This window comes from Phalacrocorax carbo, chromosome 8, assembly GCF_963921805.1.
Source record: "Phalacrocorax carbo chromosome 8, bPhaCar2.1, whole genome shotgun sequence".
Taxonomy (NCBI): Eukaryota; Metazoa; Chordata; class Aves; order Suliformes; family Phalacrocoracidae; genus Phalacrocorax; species Phalacrocorax carbo.
The window spans coordinates 24,836,479-24,855,130 of record NC_087520.1 but is presented as its reverse complement, the minus strand read 5'-3'; the positions used below and the strand labels follow the sequence as shown (position 1 = coordinate 24,855,130).

General features: G+C 49.9%; 1 protein-coding gene across 1 annotated transcript in view; it reads left to right on the top strand.

The window, feature by feature from the left end:
- Positions 1 to 18,312, top strand: part of CFDP1 (craniofacial development protein 1) — a 69,362-nt gene extending 51,050 nt beyond the window's left edge. Inside the window, exons 6-7 of the mRNA XM_064459264.1 lie at positions 11,805 to 11,963; positions 17,532 to 18,312. Of these exons, the coding sequence (XP_064315334.1) occupies positions 11,805 to 11,963; positions 17,532 to 17,622 (250 nt within the window). The 3' untranslated portion in view covers positions 17,623 to 18,312. The remainder of the gene's footprint in view (positions 1 to 11,804; positions 11,964 to 17,531) is intronic.
- The last annotated feature ends 340 nt before the right edge of the window (positions 18,313 to 18,652 follow it).

Genomic DNA, 18,652 nt, shown 5'->3' with positions numbered 1-18,652 from the left:
AGCTGCTCTGCCATCCGCACTCATTCACTTTGAAATCCCTTTAGCGCTGGAACAATTCCATTAGCAGTACTTCTTAGGCGTGATTTGGAGTGTTTCTCTGCCGATTAAAACCAAGTCCACACACCAGTCTGGAGGACTTGTCATAACCAAGACATTCCCTGAGTACCTTGGGGCTGCTTGCAACTGAAATCCTGAACAAAAGGTCTGCTGTTAGACAAAGGAAGGAGGAGTGAGCTTCTGAAGAGAGGAAGAATTTCTCCTGTTTGCCAGCAATTTTTTTTAACTATTTTTTTTTTAAGGATTGGTCACCAATTAATGCGTGTCGTTTTGCAGACAAAGCTGTCAACGTTTTTAAGGTTGCCCAGTGAAATAACTTTAGTGCTGTTGGTTCTAGCAGCTCCGAATGTTCTCAAACAAATGCCTTTTAAGATAAAAATGGTCCGTGCTTGGTCCCAGCCCAGAGTTGTGGTTGTTATTGTTTTATTTGAAACATCTCAACTGAACCCAAGTGAAGTCAGTGAGAGCTGCAAGTGTTTGAAAGTTGTCACAATTATTTCAATGGCTAAATATGGATGTAATACAGGGTGTTAACTCTAAAATGCTCTAGTGTGTGATCCAAGATGTAGCCCAGCAAGCATGCTACATGCCACAGCTACCACCTTGCAGTAGCTTCTGGCAACTTTCAGGTCATCAGCCTGTTAGATGTGGGTACCAAAAGCATCATACCTTCTCACTTCTATTTTTTTGTTCTTGCCAGCTGTTGGGGTGTGAGATGCCTCACAGCCACGTCGGAGTGTAAGCTTGCTGGCAATTTGTGTGTGTGTGTGCATTTTTGCTGATTTCTGTGCATTGGTTCAGAAATGAGAATAGTAGAAGCAGGGTACCTTGTACCCCCCCACACACACGTAGACAGTGTGGGCAGTTACAGCTTTATAAAAGGCACCTCTTGCCACTTCTCAGTGGCAGCACTAAGATACCAAATTAAATGTAGCCCACCACCTGGGAGTGGGGTACGTGTAATGGTTCTGTACTGGTGTAGCAAAATCCATCTGAAACTGGCACATTTATTATCCTAAAACATTTACAGAGCCTAAGAACAACATAAAATGTATATGAAGAGCGTGCATGATAGTTTTCAATAGAAAGAATAAATGCAAACTGTGCTTTGCAGGTTCAGATTTGTCCATGTGAGAACAGCTTTGGGAGTTCCTTCAGTGGCAGGAGCAGGTCTGTTTTGTATTGTGTGGATGCCCTGCGCAGAGGAGAGCTCATACGGGGAGTTGCTGCAGCTTTCAGCTGGGAAGGGGCAACTCTGTCAGCATTTGGCCACAGCTGCAGTGCTGTGCTGAGTTACAGGGGTGTAGCTTTGGCTGCAGACCAAGCCCTGAGTTACAGGTCCTTACCCATCAGCCGAGCATCAGACAGGGCTGGTTAGTGCTGAGTTGGAATCGTTAATGTCTTCATAGTATCAAAAGTCATTTGAATGCTACAGCTCTTTCAATTAAGCTCCTGTTGAGCTCCATACGCAGATAGTGTAACGTAATTGGCTGGCCTGCTGCAAATGCATTAGGAGAGTCTGCTACTGAAACAGCCTCCGTCTGTGCTCTGGGCTGGAGAGGAGCCAGAGCAAGCCATGGTCTCTGCACAATGTCATACTGATTAGGAGGGTGCAAGATTTTGTTGTTGCTAAAATAGTTCTGCCAGTACAGCCCGGAGGGCAGCTGCAGTTATACTGGTACAGAGGGGCCTTATGCCACTCTGAATTGTGCCCAGGGCAGGCAGCGATGCTGCTGGAAGCACCTTTATCCTGCAGTAACAGCCTGTGTGTGGCATGCACTGCCTAGCTCCACAAGTGCACCTTTATTTTGTTGATAACCACCCCGTAGCAACTCTGTCTCAGAGGCCCAAGGAAAATATTTTGCTTCCTCTGGCTGTTAGGAAGCAGGTTCTCCACAGCAGCAGTCCTTTCACAAAGGGTTCGGTCCTGAGCAGGAAACCCTGGTCCGTTCCCTAATGAGCCCTTCCTGCTGATAAGGGGACCTGCAGGTCAGGGGCTCTGCCTGAGCCAGCCAGCTCCCCAAGAACTGATGTGCATCTGGATGAACATGTCCTCCAAAGCCTGTAAAATGAGACTCCAGCCCATGCTTCTCAACCAGGCCCTCTAGAGGGGTGGGTGCAGACCTAGATGCTCTGGGATGGGACCTGCCTGAGGAAAGGCCAGCTCTGGCAGAGCTGTGCACCTGTGTTGCTGCTGCTGCTGCTCTCTGCTGTTCCTGAGCCAAAGCATTCCACGCTGAGCATTCCCTGCTCAGCAAATTTGCCTCTTGGTGCATGTGGAGACCCAACTCTGGTTTTATTCCTAGAATACTATATTAATGTGTGCAGTATTAGTGTGTATTTACACCTGGGTTGTTCCCCAGTTTGGGGAGTGGACTGGAGAACAAGGTGGTACCACATCTGCACTGGCCTGTTTTGAAGCAAGGCAGCCCTTAGGTCTGTTTTTCCAGCCCTGCACTTTGGAAAGGCCTATCCAGCACAATTCATGACTTTCAGATGAGCATGAAGTATTTGTATATCTTGAAGAGGGCACCAGAAAAGAAGTCACTGACTGGGATCTCCACTGGCACTCCATGGCATGATGCTCTGCAAGCCTCTTCACCACCTGCAGTGTTGGTTTTGCTGTTCATAAGCTGGTACTGTGACGCTTAGTTCACTCCTGAAGATGAAGTGCACTCTGCCAGACTTGTGAAGTCCCACAGAAACTCACTGTGCTGGATTAATAACAAAGCCAGCAATAAAACAGTAGCTGGAATACCGGAGCACCGCCCTTTGGCGGGCTGTTGCTCATCACTGCTGGGAGGTGGGAGTGACATGTTTTTTACCCTGTGACAAATCTCTGTTCCCCACTGACTATATTTAGACACAAATACATCCAGAATCAACTGTGCCCATGGAAAGCTCTGCCACTGCCTGCAGCAACCCTCACCAAGGCAGCATCATGCACGCATTTAGTCTGTCACATCCGCTCTTGCCTCTCCACACTGATGGAAACCGTGTCATCTTGGACAGACTTTGATTGCTGGGATGTAGCAGTCTGGCTGTCCTGGCCTGGCAGTGCTTTTTGTCTCTATCTTAAACTCTCTTCCCTGTAGATCCTGTCTGTAGGAAGGCAGGCAGGTGTGTGGGAAGGAGAGCTATCACCCTCACTTCTTGAGAGGTTGCGCCTTCTTTTCCGTATGCGTCTGACACATTGCTTATTTTAACAATAGTTCTGCTTTGTGCTGTGATCCTGGATTACCTCCTCAGCTCAGCAGAGTCAGTGTCAAAGACTTCCTACGAGTGCATAGAAGTTGTGAGCATCTGTGTTCATGTAGGGGTCTTTACCGTGAGGCTGTTCTAAGGTCTTGGGGGGATATGGGGTAACATCAGAAACTAGAAAGGACCCAGGGCTCGGCTTAGCTCTTCAGATTTTCTAGCTTGCATTGCAACAGCAGTGATGGCAAAGCAGCTTGGGGTTAATTTGGGTTGGCAAGCCTGAACAAAAACCTGAGAAGAGTTAACTCACGCTGTCGGCTTGAGTAATAACCCACATTTCCTTGTTGTTGTCCTAAGCACCTCAGGCTGGCCCTGCTGCCATCAGACCAGCCACCTTCTTCAGGGTAATTGTACTCAGGGTATTTTCACCAGGAACTGCCAACTGCTCCTGTCAGCAAATCCCTCCATGCAGTAGAAATAAATTTGCCTCAGTCTGTTGGCAGGATCATGGGCAGGGGTAGCTGCATTTTGCCAGTGTACTTGCATCTCTTGCTACCTTTGGACATAGCTGCCTGCACTGCCTGCTCCAGTGTGCCCCGTGGCACTGCCGAATGGGTGTTGTCTCAGTCGTGGCTGCTTTCCCGGCATGTCTAGTGCATGTCGCTCTTCAGAGCACAAGAAGCTTTATAATCCTCACTACAAAGAACAGGATTATAACCTTGCCTCAAAAATCACTGCTACTCCTAGAGCATTTCAGGCAGGTTCTTTGGCTCAGTTTATGCATGCTTTAGGGTATCTGCTACCAGCTCAGCAAGCAGAGCATATGGACAGACACCTCAGTCTGAGCTGGCAGCAAGCTTCTCAGCCTGTGCTGCCCTGGCCAAGCTGTAGACATCAGGCAGTCCTCTCCCTGCCAGCCTGCCCTGCGTTTGCTCAGTCCTGTGTGCTGCCATCCAAACAGGATCATTACCACCCTGCCAGCCCCCCAACAGCATCCACCCTGCTTTTATCTTCATTTCCTCCTTGCTTGCCTTTTTTTTTTTAACACTTGGGATTTAAATGTTTGTTTGTTTGGCATCAGGGAGGCTTTCTTGTTTTTTGTTTTTTTTTTTTGTTTTTTTTTTAAGTACCTGTTGTGACAGGCAGGGCTGAGAACAAGCTGGGCTGCTCTCCACATCCTGCTTGGCAGATGCAGCCAAATAAGAAATGCAGTTGGGTTTGGCCTGGGAGATTTTCCTGTCCTTGGCCAGTTATGCAGGGTGAGGGATGGGAAGAGCTGGTCAGTTTTAGGGTCTGAAGAGGAAGACATGTTTTATCATTCTGGGGAAGGCTCCTGCAAGCTGGCAACACTGGGCACCATCATTCTGCTGCTGCCTGCTCCGTCCAGCTGGACCACCCTGATCTTGAGGAGCAGATGGCACCACCCTTCCCTTCCCGCTGTGTGCCTGTCTTCTTCCCCTCCAGCATTTTTGTTCCTCTGTCGAGGAAGATGGTCTGGAGAGGCTGAGAGTAAACAGCAGAGCTGGCACACGGGCCACCAGCCAGGTCTCTGCATACATCCTCCTTGTGCAATGTCTCACACAGACCCGTGCACATCACTGTTTGAAGGAAGGGCAGCGGGGCGGGTGATCTGTGCTGCACTGGGCAGGAATCTTCTACAATTAAAATGAAAGTATTTACTGGCTGCATCAGTTGCCCAGCTGTGGTTAGTTTGTACGAGAACCATTTCCTGCCGTTATGGAAACTATTCAGCTTTACAGCAGTTCATGGCAGGAATAGACATCGCTATTTATGAAACCTTGTGCTTTTCTCTTTGCTGAGTGACAGAGTTTCTCACCTGTGTCCCTGCCATCAAAGTGATTGGGGTGACAGGAACAGAGCTGCCATCGCTGTGCTTCAAGTAAATATTGCAGGTTCCAGGGGAGAAGGGAGCTGGGCATGAGAGCAGTTGCAGGAGAGCCAGGGTTTGATGGTGAGCGTGGTATTTTCAGAGCAGCATGACCTGAGATACCACCTTTCTGCGCTCGGTGACATTTACTTGCCCACGTCCTATTCTGATAGTGGGATCTGGGCTGCTGCTCTGTCTTGCAGGCAGCCAGCAGGGAAGCAGTTTGTCTTAGGGCTTATGTTTGAGTTGGGTTCTTCTGCCTGACGATTTGCAAAGCCATTCAGCTGTGCTGAAAGACCTGGAGCACATGCCTCCCAGTTGTCCTCTTGTGCCAGGCAGCATAAGCACCCTTGCCCACTGCAATGGCCTCATCATCTAATGCACAACCAAAAACTATCTACCCATGTTCTGAAGCTTCCTTGAGAGTGGATTTTTTTAGGTTGTGGGTGTAACCTGCCTTTTTTGATGGTAAGTGGTAAAGGTGATTTCTTTGATAATCTGTGTACAAAGGCTGAGGCAAGAGATACTAGTTCTTTTCCTGGCCTCCTAAGATTTCCTTCTGATGAAACCTTGTCGCCTCTCTGAGTCCAGATCTATTTCTGCAGAAAGAAAGGTTGCTTTGCAGTGCCTCATGGAGAGTCACCAGATGTTTTGGATGTATGCTGGCAGGTGACAGAGTGCCCAGCACCAAATTGTCTCCGCTCTGGGAGGTGCAAAAGCTTGCAGTGAGGCCAGAGATGATGTCCCACTCGGTTGTCTTGTCTCCTCCACCACATAGCTGCAGGGTGTGCAGGATGACTTGGTACAATCAGCATCATCCAAAAAAATGTGCTGCTTGGTCCAAATCTTGCAGCAGCCACTTTAACCCAAGATTCTCATTGACAAAATAGGTTATTAGCCACTCTGTTTAGCAGGAGCTTGGGGGACTGGATTTCATCAAGGTGGAGAAAAGGAGCATCTCACTCATCATTTGTGTATATCAGTGACTGTCCTCTTAAGTGTGTTTGCTCACATTATTTCCCCAAAATGTCACATAACAAGAAGAGGGGTGGGGGAGTGTTGGGGTGTTAGCTAAGCATTAGTAACATCTTCTTTCGTGTTCAGCATTTGCTTCTTGCGAATTCTGCCCTTCTTAAAAGTATTGATAGAAGACAGAAGAAGGACCTTACTTCTGCAGAAGTTATCCACAAGGATGCAAGGTGGATGGAGAAGCAGCGCAGGGTATACGGTCTGCACTCTGCCATGGAGCCATCAGAAACAGCAGCAGAGGGTTTGTGATCCCTAAGAGTGGAGGTCAGACTGCATGCTGGACCTGGGGATACTGCTGGCTCCATGATGAGCACAGGAGTAGGTGTCCTTTGGGCACCCTTTGTTCATTGGAGTTGCAGGACATGAACTGTCACAGCTCCTCCTGCAGCCTGACCCTGCTGGTCCCTGCCTGCTTCTGGCCATCAGCTTGATCTTGTCTGGCCAACTGGTGCTGGTTCAGCTGCTAAATTGTCTCTGTTGGTATTTCACAAAGACAGGAAGTACTTTCCCCAGTGTTAACTCTTCAACAGCTGTGGCATGGGTGTTGTGAATAGGAGAGGCTGATTTGCAAAGACATCCAAGATCCATTGTGTTGAGGGAAACGTGAGGGCAAACAGGAGAAACAGTGCCGGAAGACCAGTGCAAAGCTCTGCCTTGGGGTAGCAGTAATCATCTGCACCAATCGAGGAAGGAAATAACTGGCTTGGCAGCAGGGGAGCAGAAAAAAATCTCAGTGAATCACTGAGGCTCGACATGAGTCAACACTGTCACACGGTTGTGAAAAAGGCACACGTCACAGGAGGCCGTGTAAGGAGTTGCATTCTTTGCAAGGCATCTGAAGTATTCCTTCTGCTCCCAGTGTCGGTAAAGCTGTGGCTGAAGCCTTTTCTTTCCTGTTATGGATGCTGCATTTCAAGGAAGATGTGGGCCAATAGCAGAGAGGCCGGGGAGAGCAGCAAGAGTGGTCAGAGGCCTGGAAACCGTGAGGAATGAGAAAAGCTTGAAAGGACCCGGGATTGTTTAGTCTAGGAAAGAGCAAGCTGAGCAGCGGGGGGATAGGAAAAGCTTTCAAAGACATAAAAGGCTGCTGTGAAAAGTGAGGGAATGATCTGTTCTTAGTAGCTACTAGGAAGAAGATAACAAGTCATAGGCTGAACAAGGAAATTTAGTCATTGGGGAAAACTTAAGTGAAAGGCTGATGAAGTACTGAAACCTTTAGTGCATGTGGGGTTGGTGTCGGGAGGCCTTCAGAGCACCCATCTTGGGGGTGCTTCATGTGGGAGAGGAATTCATCTTGCTTTGGGTGGCGGGATGCTCTACGAGACCCTTGTAGGCCTGTTTTCCTATTGCTTGAAGATTATTTTGTAAAGCTTGTGATTAAGTCTGTCTGTTTGGAGGCAGGCACACATTTCCTGGACGCTGCCAGCCTTCATGTTACAAGACAGCAGGGATTACATGTAACATTGCCATGTACATTGGTATAGTAGCAATTCTCCGAGGTCCTGGTTGGGCTGCAGGCTCACACTGAGAAGGGAGGAAGCCTTGCTGTTAAGGACAGGGATACAGAGCATGTTCGCCTATGGTGGGACAGCAAGGGAGCCCTTGGGTTGCTGTTTGTCCCTGTGTGTGACAGTGCCAGGTGATCATAAGCATGGTCCTTGTCCTGAAGACATTAGATGGGTGCAGGGGAATCCCCCGGCCAAGGCAGAGCTCACCAGCACACTTATTTGCTGGTTCAGGGGCTGATTTGGACCATGCTTTTCAATCGTGCAAAGTAAGAGTGTCTCTTTGTGTCCTAAATAGGTGATTGTCCTGATTCTCATCTCCAGGATCCATTATGTCTTAGCAAATTACTTTCTCTCTTTTAAATGCCTTGGTGATTAAAGATGCCACAGCAGATACCCTTAATGAGTACAAAAAGGGTAATAATTCCTCTTGTTGGCTCTGAATGCAATTAATCAGGCCCTTTTCCTTGCTTTTTAAACAGATGAGGCGTTTAAGGCCAAGCAAGTTTTTAATTGGACTTTAATGTCTCTCATTTACTTCATTTTGGCACAAGCGTAGGAATTCCCACCCCCAGGTTTGCTGGTGGATTTATTCAGGGTGATGAAAGGCTCAGCGCGGACTGAAGACTCGGCAGCAGACTCAAACATGTCCTTCAGGCTGTGCCTGGCCCCGTCTCAGTGCCTGACTCTGGCTTGGTCCTGCTGCAAACAACACAGAATTGTCTGGGCAGGAGCAGAGCCAGGTCATCCAGCCCAGGGCCTGTCTCCAGCATGGGGCTGACACTGGATATTAGCAGTATTTTTGGAGTAGTCATCAACATGAGGGTACAGCATAGCCTGCCCTGTTTCATTACGTTCCATTGCCTTGAAGGGACTATTGACTTGCAAGCATTCTTGTGGCTATCTGGAAGCCCTTGATGGAGGTCCACGTTCATAACCTAGACTCTGTAGCTTCAAACAAGGGGTGAATTGTATCTTTTAAGGGATATTCCTGAGGTCCGTGGCCAAGAGGAGATACAGAGGCCTTGAGCGCTGTTGCAGATGGATGTGCGTGTGTAGGCATTGTTAATTTATGCCAGGAATTACCATGGGAGGAAAGATGTGTGACAGGGACCTTCATCTAGCCTGCAGACCCTCTCCCTTCTGTGAATCCTCTGCTTCCACCTCTGGGCACAAACCATCCTGCCTTTGGTTCCCTTCCTTCGTGTATATCCTCCACTGTGGTTTGGGGATGGCGGTTGCCTGCTGGCATGTCCCTGTGTTTCATGCAGGGACATGTGCTGCAGCCCAGCATGGCCGATTGGCCCCTGTCCCAACCAAGCTCTTCCCCACCTGCACTTGACAGCCCAAGGTTCAGCCGAAAAGATGTCAGTCTCGACGTGTGCGAGCCTGCCTCTGAGCCTGCTTGTTGCTCTGTGGGGCAACCTCTAATACCTCTAATACCCAGGAGAGATCCTGAAATGGCTTCAAGTGGGTTTTCCAGGTGTGCGCTGTGTCTTTTGCAGAGTCAGGCCTGTCTGTAGTACAGCTGTACAGTGGCTGTAGGCTCCCATCCATGGAAGGGTTGGTGGATGCAGGTGAGCTGTGAGTGCCCTTGGACAGGTGAGATGGCTCTTATGCCATCGGGGTTCTTTGTCCCAAAAGCCATTTATGAGACATGTAGGAACAAGGGACAATACCCTCCAGTTTTGCACCCCTGCTTCTCCCACACCACTTGAAAGGTAGGCAGAATTGCAAGCACAAGTGAGTCTGGAAAGTTAAGTGTATTCAGAGAAATGTGTTATTGAATACCTTGTGTTAATTTAAACACCTCCTGCCTGGCAGGCTGTGGGGAGAGGAGTCTTGCCAGCTGGATCTGCCATAGCACTTCTCTAGATCTGTCTCAGAGCATCTTTCCTTTATGTCCCATGCTAAAACGCAAGGCCTCCCAGTGCAGTGTAAGGAACTGCCATGCTTGAGCACCAGGCTCTACCTTCCAGGTGGCTGCTCAGCAGGGGATGCTGGCCTGATATTTTGGTTTTGTCTTCTTATTTGTCATATCTCCTCTCCTCCCACTCCCTTGCAACCTGAACACACATCTGATACTGGGTTTGGTGGTTGTGCAAGGCTCACATGTAGTCCTGGATAGCCAAATGTGGGAACCAAATCTCTCTGGTTTTATCTTGTGCTGAGAACATCTTTGCACGTTTTGCCCCCTTGCACCACTTTCCTGCTACCTGCAGATAAGGATACTGAGAGCCATTTTGTCTTGAAAAATCAGGGAGAATTGGACGCTGAGCGAGGATCAAGGTTTTATTGTGTGATCGTGTTGTGAGGGTTACAGACATCTTGATGAGACGCAGGGATAAAGGTGAATAGAAGAGCATCCAGCTTGCTCGGTGTCCCCACAGAGTGAAAAGTGTGAGCTGTGGGCATGTTCTCTGGCAGCGGGCAGGGACTGAGAGAAATAAGAGTGCCAGGGCCTAAGGATATTCTGCTCCCCTAACTGGGCAGTATGAGGATGGGCAGGCAGTTTTTTTCTGTGATTATGGAGCCTGCCAAGATGCCCTTAATCCAGGGTTTGTAGCCCAAAGATATCTATGTCAGGAAGTAGCAACCCCAAGTGACCATGGCCAGCCATTCTTGCATTGAGAATCTTCCAGTTGAGTCTTACAAAGATGTCATTTTCTTTGATTTAATTCCATGTAAACTATGGAATTATTTTTCTTTAGAGGCTTGCAAATTGTGGAAGCATAAACCATGCTAATGATCCGATAAGGACAGCTTTGGATGTGTTCCCAAGAATAGCTACCCCTGGGCAGGACGTGCTTGGAGAGAACTGATGGAAAGCAGTCTGCCACGCTTACCTGGCTGCCTTCCTTGGGCCCCACCTCCCCAGATTCCTCCATCTCTCAGGAACGAGAATCATTTCCTCTCTGGCTTCTTGCAGAGGCAAGGGCCCTGTAGACCTGAAGTTATCTCTGGAATGTGTGTAAACACTTGAGTTCAATGGGATGTTGTTTGCCCCCCTCTCCTGGGGGGGTTTAAGAAGGGGTTAATACAAGTTTGTTTTACGGGTTTCTAGCCCTGAGAATTGTCTTCCTCGGAGGGCGACCCAGCTGACCTGAGTCCCTGTGTGTGCATTTCCCAGCATCTAGGGGAGATTCAGGGGCCCCACCACATGGGTAGATTTCGGTCCTCTAAGAACAAGGAGACTAAAGACCAAGGTGGTCTTCCTGCTAAACAAGGACCTGGGAGATGGTATAGAATCCCAGAGCACATGCACTGGGACTCAACGTGTCTCGTGATGGTGTAACAGGATTTAGGCAATCCTTGGACAGAAACAGATGTGCAATCAGGAGGAGGGTGGGGGTTACACGCGATTCTGGTGCCCCCATCTTCAAAGACTATTGAAACATAAGCAGCAGGACAACACCTTAGAAATGACATAGGGGCAGGGACAAAATGCATTTCAATGAGAGGCATAAAGAGCTCCATCTGTTTGTCAAAAAAAAAATCATGTGTAAGTTCAATATGGTATATGAGTATGTTACTAATGAGACCTGCCTGGGCACCAAAGTCGTCTTAAATTTAGAATAAGCAGTGGCAACCAGAACCTAAAGCTAGACAAAATCAAGTTGAAAACAGGCGTGTTGATACCAACAAAATGGTTAATTCCTAGGTGTGTTGTCGGCGCTGGTGACGCACTGAGTCTGGATCCCTTCCAGAAAACAACACTTTAGACCGAGGACAAAGAACCAGGCTTAGCACAGAGGTGATCAGTGGAATAGCTTGGCCTAGTGTATACAAGGGGTCAAACTAGATGATTTAATGATCTCTTTTGGCCTGAAAGCTTTCTGTTCTCTTAAGAAGATAAATGAAAAAGCCCTTTCACAAAAAGCGAGCACTTGAGATATGTGTGTAATGAACTCTGCTACTTCCAGGGGAACGATGGAGCAGGATCTGCAGGAAGTGTGACCTTGCCGCCTGCAGGCTGCCTGAAGTTGGTGGCCATCTGTTTAGTGGCAGTGACTCACCACCAGCAAGGCCACCACTCTCACATGTGACGTTTCTCAGCTCCATTTTTAATTGCTAACTGACACTGTTTCCCTGCATTTAAGTAACATTTTCTCCCTTATCTCTGTCAGGGTGAAGAGGCCAAGTGGTATGAGCAGCCTCCTCGGGAAGATTGGCTCCAAAAAGCAGAAGATGAGCACACTGGAGAAATCTAAACTGGACTGGGAGAACTTCAAGGAGGAGGAGGGAATTGTGGAGGAGCTGGCGATCCATAACCGAGGGAAAGATGGGTAAGAGGGACTTTACCTAGTGGTAGTCCAGCATTTCCCACTACTTCCTATACATGAAGGAACCCCATTATTTGCTACAGAGAGTTCAGCAAACCCATGGGATTTCTTAAGGATTTATCCTAGGGAGATATAAAGCCAGTAGCTGCTCTAGGTATCACAGGGAGCCAGGTAAGTCTGCAAGCACTCTCTGTTAACAACCTCATGAGTTTTTCAAAAGTAGAGTCTGGCTGTGCTTTATCTTCTCTCCTACTAGTGGCACAGATGCAGCATGAGCTGGTCTAACGCAGCACTCCCATGAGGAAACACAATTGCCTTTGCCCTGTTTTTGTTTTGGTTTTTATTTTAAAGTCTCAAATTAGGAGGTATGTTTTTTGTTCTGTTCTTCAAATGACATGTTCCAGCTGCGTCAGTCCTCCCTCCTCCTGCGTAAAGATGTATGCAAACCCAGAGCAGCTGGCAAGGTGCGTTAAAGATTATGGCAGCACTGGGCGTTGATTGTGTGCATCAAGCAATGTTCACTCCAATGAAGTTAATGGAAGTATCGTAAAAGTAAATGGCAATGCTGTAAATAAAACAGAAAGTTAATAACATGCACTGCAGGGAAGGATAATAAGATCAGAAGCGGCGTTTCCACTACAAGTGCTTTGCTAAGCACTGGGAAAACGTAACCAGCTTAGTGGACAGCTCATAAAATGTATTTTTACTGTAAGCTGTTCTTTCACTCTGCGGAAAAAAACTCAGAGCTTCTGCATTCCAACAGATTTTTGTATTTCAAGTAGAAATTTTATAACTGGGTTTTTTCAGTTTGGTCTTGCTCCCTTTCACAGCACCCCTTCTCTGTCAGATCTGCCCTGATCTGTTTCTGCACTCTTGTCTTTGAACAAGTAGAGCAACCCAGTAGGAGTTCTGGAGGGGGACAGGTGTTCCTCTGAGATCCCTGAAATCCAAGGAGGTGAGCAATTTACATCGTGTACAGGTGTGGCAGAGCACACAAGCACCAGATCATCACCGAAGCTGTCTGTGACACGGTGAACGCTTCAGTCACAGCCCTGTATGCAAGACTCTCCATTGAAATGGCCCGTGCCAGGAGTCTGGAAGCAGAGCCAGGCCATGTACCAGGCTCTGTCTGAGATGGAGGAAGAAGAGGAAGGTGAACTTCTCCCATGAAGCCCCATCAGGAGCTGCAGGCTGCTTTGGGAGCACCCAGCTCCAGGGAAGGGTCATGTTTCTGTCTGTGGCACCTGGCTGGTTTGTCCTGATGGGATGTGGAGTAAGAATTCACTCTATGCAGATGTTCGAGTGGCTGCCAAGCGTGCTAACGGCTTCGGACTTTCACTGCTCTGGACTGGGCTGATGGTGGTAGTATCACCATTAAAAGCCAGACCATCTCCTGCCGATTGCTGGGACAGATTGTTTTTTTCCACAGTCGGTGGAATCAGCCTGAACTAGGGTCCATCACTCTCAGCTGAACTGTACACACCCCAAACAGGCCAGGCTGTCCTGCATGAGCATTTTGTGGCATCTCTTGCTTGTTCAAACTTAGTATGTTGACCTTCCCTGGGCCGTGCTGTTTCCCACCCCATACAAACAGGACAGCTCACTCTTCACACCTGGCAAACCTTTCCGGAAACACTAACATCCTTGAAGGCTGGAGGAGGGATCAGCACATTGAAAAGATGACCAAAGCAGAGCAGCAGTTTTAAGAGCATCTGTAAGCTGGGACAGCTTTGGGTTTTGCTGCCTGTCACATCCCAGGCTAGAAAATCTGCCTGACTATTGGCAAGTGATTTTTGTCATTAAACAAGCAAGAAACCTGATGCCATGATAACTTTAGACACTCCTTACAAATCTGTTTGTGCTCGTCAGGCATGTAATGTGAGGGCAAAAACGAACTATTTGCTTGCTGTGGATTACATCCACCTCCAAGGTAAAGGAAGGGAGAAGGAATGAGCACCGATGGAGACACAGCCCACTGCGTTTCTGCTTACAGACCACCTGTAAACAAATGACCATAGCGTGAAGTGTGCTGCACCATTAGGGAGCAGCCAGCCTGCTCGGGGGGCAGATCCTGCAGACACAGCTGCACCCAGCTTCAGGTCGTTTTGTAGCCTGTTGTAGCAGGTCATGAGCCTGTTGTCCCTTCTGCAGCTGCCTCTTCTCCTTTAATAATGTAGGCTCTGCTCACCCTTCAGTGGGCAATCATTTACACATCTCTATAAAAGTCGTAATGAGCAGTTGTTAACCCTTCAACCCAGGCAGGAGGGAGTGGGGCACTGCTGTTATCCCTGGTGCCAATGTGCATTAGAAACCTCTGGTCCCCGCATGTCCTGCTTTGTAATTAAAAATGTCTGCCTGATGAGAAAAGCCACAACTCGCTCCTGGAAGCATCTATCCAATGCCATTTGTGCCTGCACACTACAGAGATGGTCCCTGCACGTCTTGAGGAAGGCGGGAGGCATTTCTTTTTGCTCAGAAGGGAAGGCAGGCTGTATTTCTCTTTTTTGCCATAACCTTGCAGAAGTTGCTGTTCACATCCCAGAGCTCCTCATGCCTTGCACCTCCCTGGCCGTTCTCTGGCAGCAACATGTGCTCGGCTAGCACACTAGTGGCTGGCTGAGCAATGAGGCCATGGCATCTTTCTGTTGCTGGTGCCAGTTATCAGCCAGCTGCAGCATGGCCTCAGGATTCCTGAGGCAGAGGGGACACGTGCTGCCCCATGGCTGTGTCCACCCTTGCCTCTGGTTTTACACCCCTCATATCTCCAGCCGCAGACGGTGATTTGCATTTCCCCCAGCAGCAGGATCTGGGCTTGTGCAGTCTGGTTGTATCAGATCCTGAGGGCCTGTCCTGGATTTGACAGAAGGGGCTGAAGTAAAGAGCAGAGGCAGCTATCCCCTTTGCTGTCGACCTCTCTGATGTGCTTTATAAATAGAAATGTGTAGCGGCCTCTTAACTGGGCCACCTTTGTAGGGCAGGCCCAGTGGGGGAGCAGCCCTGCTCCGGGTGCACTGGGTGACTGATGGTGACTGGCAGGGGACAGGCAGCACCAATGAAACCCTCCCCAGAGCAGTTTACAGCTGCCCTCATTAACAGAGACAGACTCTTCTCCCAACAAACTTACCTTCCTCTGCTGTGGGTCACAGCTGCCCTGTTTCCACACGGACTGGTAATTTATGGGAAGGTATTGATTCAGGTAGCAAAGGTTATTTAGACAAGCACAGGACGGGTGTTGGTGCCTTGCTTGTGCACTTTGCACTGCTGTTTGGCAGCGCCTTGCTGCTGGCTGCACAGAGCTAGGCTGGGAACTGGAGACAGAGCTGTGGCTCAGGCGCAGAATTCAGGGCGCAGCAGGGCAACGGGGCTTGCACCAACCCTGCAGACCTGCTGCTTCCCTGCTTGTTTCTGTCAGCACCTCCAGCCTCTGTGTGCATGCAGTACATGCCGGCCAGGCTTGTTCCCAGGCTGCCTGCCCCATAAACCCCGGTGATGCACAGGTAGTGCCTTGCAGGGTCTGCTCTGGCCCCTGCGGCACTTTTCTGTGGCTGGCCAAGGACAATGCCACGGTGTGACGTTGCAGTTCCTCTGTGCAGAGCCACTGGCTGCGGCTGTGAGACTGCATTCCTGGTTCATGATCCATATCTATCCTCCTGGAGCCAGTCCCTGCCTGCTGGAGAGGCACAGCAACCACAGAGGAGGAGGAGGAAGGCACTGATCCCTTGCTGGGGTTGGGAGAAGGGAGTCACAGAGGCGCTGAAGGAGCTTCAAATTCAGTAGCTGGGGCCGTTGCTGCGCAAGCGGTCGGGGTGTTCCGAGGTTAACAGTGGTAACTTCTGTCCCTTGCCTTCTCGGCTGTGGTTGCCATTGGTGTTTAGTAGCAGAGGGGGAGGAAAACCACACACCCAGCAATATGACACACTCTAATATACAACGTGACCCCCCCCCAGTTTCCTTCCTGTGGCCTCTCTGAGCCCAGCCCCAGGAGCTGGTCACCTCCCTGCTTGCAGGGATGAAGGGAAGCGACACTCCCCTGCCCGCCTTTCCTGAGCCGGCATTGGAAGGGGGCCTTGGTGCACAGCCCTCCTCTGATGGTGAGGGATAGGGGGCCAGAAAAATACATCTTCTTGGCCAGCACATCGTCTTCATTACACCACACTGGACCCCTGCCGCTGGCAGAGATGAGCTGACCCGGTTGTGTCAGCACAAGATGGACTCAGGCTGCGATGAGAACGGGGTGGCAGCAGGGATGCATGGGGCTGTTCATCGGCTTGGGGACAGAGCCGGGGGGGAATCACTTGCTGAAATTAATTTGGATTAATTCATTTCCAATGACTGGGTGGGCGGGCAGGAGTGTCAGGGCTGTCTCTCGCAGCAAGGGCGAAGGCACCCTGGTACTGGGAGCACATTCAGCACTGGTTCTATAGCTGTAGCATAAAACAGAGACCTTGTCACCAAAGGCAGTGCAGCCCTACTGTCCTAGAGGGACCACCACTGGTGGTGGGAGGGGGCTTCAACCTTCCCATGCAGTTGGGTCTTCAAGCCCTTCATGTGCGCTGCCAGCCACCTGGGAGCCTGGAAAACCTGCAGAACCTGCGATGCTCATCTTTCCTGCAGCCTTTGGTCTTGCCCTCAAGCAGTGGGCATCTCTGGTTAGCAGGCACCAGCTGTGGTGCAGGAGAAGCAGTGACTGGCAGAGAGACACCGATCATGCATCTTGCACCAGTGCCAAGTGTAATGACCTTGTCATGACAGCCGAGTGTTTGCCACCCTGGAACAAATGCAAAACAATTGTGATGATTCAATTACAGCTCCTGTTTTGAATTGCAATTTCGCTCCCTCTGTAGGTTAATTAGTAGCACAACCCCGGGCTATCTGTGGCAAGGGTTTCCAGCGAAGTACATTAAAATTCAGCTGCATGCCATTAATGAGTGGCAAGGTGTTTTTCCAGGCACAGGTGTGCTTGCCTTCTTCCTTGCAGCGCTCAGGTGCCTTGCTGAGAGGGAAAAGTAAATACTCAGTGGTGGTTAGGAGCTGGTCCGTGGCTGGGAGACCCCTGGCCTGAATCCATGAGCTGCTGTAGACTTGCTTGGTGATGCTGTTTGCATCTCTGCTGCTCCCTGTGCCTGTTATTAGCTTGTATCGTGGGTCATGCTGCTGTGGTTGGGTTTGAGATGCTTTGCTGGAGGGTGCATGGGCAGGGTTGCCCGGGAAGCCTCAGAGCTGCTTCTCCTGCTGAGAACCTGCCCTGAGCCCATTGTTTGTGAAGGTTATTTCTCAGCCATAAGAGAAGAGCTGGAACCAGAAGCAGCTAGCCCACGGCTCCAGCCTACAGGGACCCTTCGCTCCAGACCTCTGCAAGTCCCCTGGGAGACACCCACCTCTGCCCAGGAGCAGTTTTGGTGTCAGTAGGAGACTCTCAGTGCAGTGATCAGATCACGGAAAGAGAGTGAGGCATGCAGATGATGACTTCCCTCCCTGCTCATCCCTTTGGGGTGGCTTTGCCCTGGGCTGAGAGCAGCACTGGCTGCTCTAGGCACTGCTTACAGCCTCTGCCTCTCTGCCTCCCTGCAGGTACATTGAGAGGAAAGCATTCCTGGAGCGTGTGGATCACAGGCAGTTTGAAATCGAACGTGACATCAGACTGAGCAGGATGAAGCCCTGATGTGCCAGGGGTGGCCACGGGGGATCCTGCTCCCTTCTGTGCCTGAGCGCTGGCGGGGGGCTGCCAGCCACTGCCGGACCACGAGGCGTGGAAACCGTTCTCTACCCAGGACTTAGCCTGTATGTCTCAATGTACAGGTTTTTCCTTTTACTATAGTAGTTTGGGGAGGGTATTTGTCAGTGGGCAGGGGGCACTTCGAGGGTTAAATGGTCCAGCAGGTGACAGAAGAGACCGGCGTGATTCTGGTAGGTGGCTTTCTAAGGGAGAAGAGATGATGGCAACCATCCTTTGCCAGCCCTGGGTGCTTCTGGCAGCAGAAGGAGCTCCTGAAGCTGGGAAGGTGCTGGAACCTGCACTAAGGCTCGGCTGGTGTATTTGCTTGAGCGAGGAGCTGCAGGAGAGTTTTGTGGCTGCTGTGCGCGTGTGCAAGCCATGGGATTTGGGGCTGGAGCCCTTCTCCCCGCTCTGCCAACCCCACAGCGCTCCCTGCCCTTCCGTGCTGCGCTCCTGCCTGGACAAAGCCAAACTGTCTGTACTTGTGGGGCGGGTCTGATGATGCTGGGGGGGGTTTTAAGCAAGCCGATGAAGAAATCCTTCCTGTTCATGCTGTCAAGAAGATGGGAGCTGCTGCAGAAAGCAGGACAGGCCAGGATCTGAGCATTCCCATGAATAAAGTATTCTATCCCACCATTCTTGCATGCTGGCAGCGTGGTTTGTGTGGGAAGAAGAGGACAAAGAAATTAAGGGTCACACGCAGTAACAAGTGTCTGACTGTGATCGTGAAAATCCCTGGTGTCTGCCTTGATAGCAGCCTGAGGATCAGGGCAAGTGATTGGATCGCTTTCCCACTGCAGTACTGGGGCTGGTGGTGGGATTAAATCCAGAATTAGGAGATTTAATCCAGAATTATGCGGTGATGGGTACAGTGTCATCCTCCTGTAGCAGTGCTACAGGAGTAAGGAAACCCACCCAAGGCCTGGCCATGCAGGGACATTCAGCAAGTGAAGCTGCCTGGGAGGGCAAACCGAGG